The sequence below is a fragment of the Acyrthosiphon pisum genome, chromosome A1 (assembly GCF_005508785.2).
Source record: "Acyrthosiphon pisum isolate AL4f chromosome A1, pea_aphid_22Mar2018_4r6ur, whole genome shotgun sequence".
Lineage (NCBI taxonomy): Eukaryota > Metazoa > Arthropoda > Insecta > Hemiptera > Aphididae > Acyrthosiphon > Acyrthosiphon pisum.
Window position 1 is genome coordinate 98059361 of NC_042494.1, and position 5864 is coordinate 98065224.

General features: G+C 33.2%; 1 protein-coding gene across 1 annotated transcript; it reads right to left on the reverse strand.

The window, feature by feature from the left end:
* Nucleotides 1–2508: 2508 nt before the first annotated feature.
* LOC100574365 (elongation factor 1-alpha) lies at nucleotides 2509–4782 on the reverse strand. The gene is made up of 6 exons (XM_008184147.2): nucleotides 4611–4782; nucleotides 4201–4548; nucleotides 3878–4138; nucleotides 3532–3807; nucleotides 3186–3473; nucleotides 2509–3097 (listed from the first exon to the last, which is right to left on the reverse strand). Exons 1-6 carry the CDS (start codon nucleotides 4752–4754, stop codon nucleotides 3026–3028), a joined length of 1389 nt encoding a protein of 462 aa, XP_008182369.1. The 5' UTR covers nucleotides 4755–4782; the 3' UTR covers nucleotides 2509–3025.
* Between the last annotated feature and the right edge of the window lie 1082 nt (nucleotides 4783–5864).

Below are 5864 nucleotides of genomic sequence, written 5' to 3' on the forward strand. Positions count from 1 at the left end.
AGTTTAAACACAGTTTTGTCACAAAGAGACTTATGAAATCTTACATATGCGAACATAGGGCCAACTGTAGCCAAGCTCCACCAACAACTTTAACAGCACTCCGCCCCTCCCAAACATTAACTTAATTTTTTTAAGCTTTCAATTTTATAATAGTATGGTATTATAAAAGGCTTCGGCCTCCCCAAATCTCAAAATTATCGCCTATTTGTACCTAACCAAACATAATATTTTTTAAGATATTTTTTAATGTTATCCAAACTGTGTACATTTAAGTTAAAAAATACACAAATAGGCAAATTCAAACTTTGTATTCAATTTCGCCATTTCATAAGACAAGTTTATAACTTGCAAGCAGTCCCGAACCCTATAAACAATATATTTATTAGGAGGGAAAATGTCAATGGGGGGGGGGGGTAAACACCCAAAACCCCCCTGGCTACGCCACTGATAATATCAATATTCTCTCCCATATAGAATAACGTGTTATAATTGATATATTAAACAAATTCTTCAGACAATATAATCAATGACCTGTTATTGTAACGTAATCAGAATAATGTAATGATTTTTTTTTTTCACTGGTATTTGTTTTGTTCGTATGGCGTAGAGTCCTGGTATTGATATCATATTATTATATTCACCCATTACCAATTACTACAGTCGAAAAAAAATAATAAATTCGATAAAGTAATTACATTTTATATATTAATATTTTATATATTTCATAATCTAATATAATTAAACTGATGTAGGTATTAATATTATATTTGGGAAAAAAATTGGTAGGGTCGGATATAGACTACAAAAATGACATCATAATTATTATTCTATTATGTGAAATAACTGCCTAGGAACAAATTATTTTCACAACCTGTGGAGTTCCACTTACAGTGAAACATCTATACAGTATACTAACCGATTGCAGACAAACCGAAGAAGCTAGAAACAAGCATAACATCACAGAATTCCTCTACCAAGGCCAAGACAAAAACGAAAACACACTGCGATTCAAAAAATAAATTAATATTGAAAACACCCTGTGATAAAATGTTTGTAAGTAAATATCGTAACACGCTTATACATGTCATGTAAAGAAAATTTAAATCGAATGTCAGCCAATGTCAAATACCTACTCCAATCAGTCGACACTTAATTTTAATAAAAAAAAAAAAATAATAATAATAACTAGATAGGTACCTGTTTGTTATAATATTAATATATTAATATTATTATACCCATGTAATATTTGTGAGCACAAAAAATATGAATCAGATTAGACTATTATTAAAATTAATTTTATACCTGATAATTTTATCACCTATATCATGTACCAAATTTTAAATGTTGGAACCATAATGATTGCGATAGACTATGCTGTGGACCACTTGGCACTTACACACATACACATAACACAAACATTGCTTTTTATTAATATAGAAATATGGATACGCGAGTCGGGAGTGTGATATAATATATACCTAATATTACAATATTTGATAATTTTATTTGGAACAACACAGTCTTAGACGAATAACTTGGCGATAGATTCGCTAAATCAATTATTTATAAATTATACTTTATTGAATTATATAATGTTATACGAAAATAATTTAAAATATTGACATTCAAATATTCAATTATAAACACGTACCTAGATTAGGGTGGTCCTTCATTATGGGAGAAGAAAAAAAAATTATTTTTTTTTATGCAGGACCCTCCCATTTTTTTAAGTGTTATAAGAAATAATTTGAGGTGAATTTGGGTATGATGACTTACATCCTTCTCTTGCCGCAAGAGGGATGAAAAATGTTCAAATAGAGTAGTTTTATGGTTTTTCCAATTTAACTCAAAAAATATTGACCCTATCGTAAAAATGTATAGAACATTTATTGTAGCGTTAATTAAAAAAGGTGCCACGAGCATTCAGTGTGCCATGGTCTTTCAGAAAGTTCAACTATTCTACAAAGAATAAAATATAATTAATAAAAATTCGTGACCCCGTCAAGTACAAATTCCTAATTAAATGTACTCATATAGTTATTATTCAAAGCAATATTGTTTATATAATTTTAGTGAAAAGAAAAGCCAGTGTGCCATGAATATTTTTTGAGGAGCACGTGTGCCATATTCAATAAAAGTTTGAATGCCACTGGTATAGACAATACCACTATGTAACAATAAGTGTATGTCATCTATTGTAGTTTATTCCTGTATTTTAGTTAATTTTAGTCAATACGGACTATTAGGTGTACTTTTGAAACACAAATCTACAGTAGGTTTGTTTCTGACATTGACAAAGCCACCAAATTAATTTTTAAAATACACGTAATACATATTATAATGAAATCATAAAATCTTATATTAGTATTGATCAGAAAAATTAAGGAAAATCCATTGTATTACATAAATTATATGTTAAGTCAATCAGGGAAAGAGGAATAGACCTCACAAGATAACCTACCATGATTATAAGTAGGAACCCGATAATAAATAAACAAAAACATTGAATAAATGGAAAGAAAATAGTTATTAAGTGTTTTATTTGTTGATGTTTTTAGACAAATGTTAACACAAGGTATAGGCGGCGGCTAATGCTTTCAGTTGGGCCAAATGGATTAGTCATAGATGCAGTAATTAAAATCGTATGTAAAAAAAAAATATGTATAAGATACAAATTATAACTTCATAGAATAATATAAACTAAGTTTAAAAAAAATATTTTTTAAATTATAATGCATTATAAATACATTAAGTAAAAAAAATATTTTTCAAATTATGTCATCCCTATCACTCAGTTAAACATAATTAAAACAAAATTTAAAAATTCTTGAAAATAAAAAATAAAAACAAAGTTATCATGATATTGAGTAGCACAACACGATTTTTTCCTGCGGAATTCTTTACGATGAAAACAAGGTTGCAACAGCCATTTGGATAGTATTAGAAGTTGGGATGGTTTCCGACACCTATGCCAACTTCCATGTGACCTAACTGAAGGACGTGTGTGCGCTACTGCTACGCCTATTCATTTCTTCTTCTGGGCCTTTTCAGCGGCCTTTGTTACTTTGCCAGCTGACAAATCTTTGAAGTTTACACTCTGCAAGGTTTAAAAAATGTTCTTGTTAAGTTTGCCATATACAAGGGTAATGAAAGATACTATATAATGTATTTGTGTCGAAATTTACCTTAATGACACCAACAGCAACGGTTTGCCTCATGTCACGCACAGCGAAACGTCCCAAGGGAGGGAATTCTGAGAAAGCCTCAACACACAAAGGCTTGGATGGTACCAAGTTGATGATGGCAGCATCTCCAGACTTGATGGCTTTTGGGTTAGCTTCAGTAGTTTTACCAGTACGACGGTCACATTTCTCTTTGATCTCTGCAAATTTGCAAGCAATGTGGGCAGTGTGACAATCCAACACTGGAGTATATCCATTGGAAATTTGACCAGGGTGGTTCAATACAATAACCTGAAAATTCAGATATGATAATTGTTTGATATACTTCATTTTTAATCAAGTTAATTACCTGGGCAGTGAAATCAGCAGCACCCTTGGGTGGGTTGTTCTTTGTGTCTCCAGCAACGAAACCACGTCTCAATTCCTTGACTGAAACGTTCTTTACGTTGAAACCAACATTGTCTCCTGGGACAGCTTCTACCAAAGCTTCGTGGTGCATCTCCACAGACTTAACTTCAGTGGTTATGTTTGCTGGTGCGAAAACCACAACCATACCAGGTTTCAAAAGACCAGTTTCTACACGACCTACTGGGACTGTTCCAATACCTCCTATCTTGTAGACATCCTATAAATAAACACACATTAGAAAGTGTATAAATAAAGATTATTTAAAAAATATTTAAATTTTATCATACCTGGAGTGGGAGACGGAGAGCCTTGTCAGTTGGGCGACTGGGTGGCAGGATAGCGTCTAAAGCTTCAATCAAACATTTACCGTCGGCCTTTCCTTCTTTACGTTCAACAGCCCATCCCTTGAACCACGACATTTTTTCGGAAACTTCCAACATGTTGTCTCCATTCCATCCAGAGATGGGCACGAAAGCAACAGCAGCTGGGTTGTAACCGATTTTCTTGATGTAACTGCTAACTTCCTTTTTGATTTCTTCGAAACGGCTCTGAAAAATAATCAATTATTAATTTTGATAAATAATCATAATAAAACAATTTAAATACGTACTTCACTGTATGGTGGTTCAGTAGAGTCCATCTTGTTCACACCAACGATCAATTGTTTTACACCCAAGGTGAAAGCCAATAGAGCGTGTTCACGGGTTTGTCCATTCTTAGAAATACCAGCTTCGAATTCTCCAGTACCAGCAGCGACAATAAGCACGGCACAATCAGCCTGAGAAGTACCAGTGATCATGTTTTTGATGAAATCTCTGTGGCCAGGTGCGTCAATGATGGTGACATAGTATTTGGCAGTTTCGAATTTCCATAAAGCAATATCAATGGTGATACCACGTTCACGTTCAGCCTTCAGTTTGTCCAATACCCATGCATATTTGAAAGAACCTTTTCCCATCTAAAATTAATTTTTTTTAAATTATAACTCATTCAGTTTTGATTATTTTCTACAAGACTTACTTCTTGGGCTTCCTTTTCAAATTTTTCAATTGTACGTTTATCAATACCACCACATTTGTAGATCAAATGACCAGTTGTGGTTGATTTACCGGAATCGACGTGTCCGATGACAACAATGTTAATATGTACCTTTTCTTTACCCATGGTTAATCTAAAAAAATATTTTGATGTTGTAAAAACTCAATAACATAAAATCAGTAATCACTTAAATTAAATAAACTAGAAAAAAAAATGAACACCGGAAATTATTACACAAAGGTTGAAAAATTTCAAATGAAATAAATACAGTAATTAATATTGATCAGCTTATCTGAAAGAGCTATCAATCAAAATAGCTATCAAACTAATTAATTTGTTTGAAAAAAGTCTAGATAAGACAAAAATGTTTATACCAAAAACATGGCTAGATTAAAAATACTTATAAACTAGATAAAAAAAAAATCAATTCACTTCCACGTGTACATACGCGAATTGCTACTAATTAAAAGTTGATCTTGCGTGGTATGCAGCAATCAAAACGGAAATGCAAAATATATATTATATAATGCAACAAGGTTAATGAACCGTAAAATGACGCATTATCAAGCGGATCACCGAAAACACATCGTTCTAACCAATATCTTTGGACATGTGTCACACGACGACAATGGTACCAACCAATGCCTGGCTGTTCGAAATAAACTCTCACCCTAATCACGTAAATTTCTAATTTATACAAAATTCGGGTAATTTAAATATTTAATGAAATTGTAGTTACTTTCGATCGACAATTTTTATAGTAGACTTAAAGAGCACGGCAGTCTTGAGTGACTCGACGAGACCTAACCGGACTAAAAATTTGCCACATATACAAAAATCAAAAAGTTGACAGTGACCACTGGGATTACAATGTAACTTTAAACGAACTTGGGGAGACTTGAAAAGGGGGTAGTTTAAGCGGCTCTTTTAGGGAGAAAAAGCACAAAGGACAAGACGTCAACTTATCATAGCGCATTAACAGGCGGCGGCGCGCATAATACACGGCAGCAGCCGGAAGGATCCTACAAACCGTAAGGTAGATTCACGACCAAAATTCTTTTCAAAAACTAGGCAAAAAATTATGGGGTAAACGTCGGGGATTGGAACGCGTACGTAGAACTAGGACATCAAAGATCAGTTTCTTAAAACGAGGAAAAAAGAGCGCCGAGCGCGGACAAAACGCATTCCGGCCGGCGGATTGCGGTTGCAACATTACGGGTCAAAAGGTAAAACAAA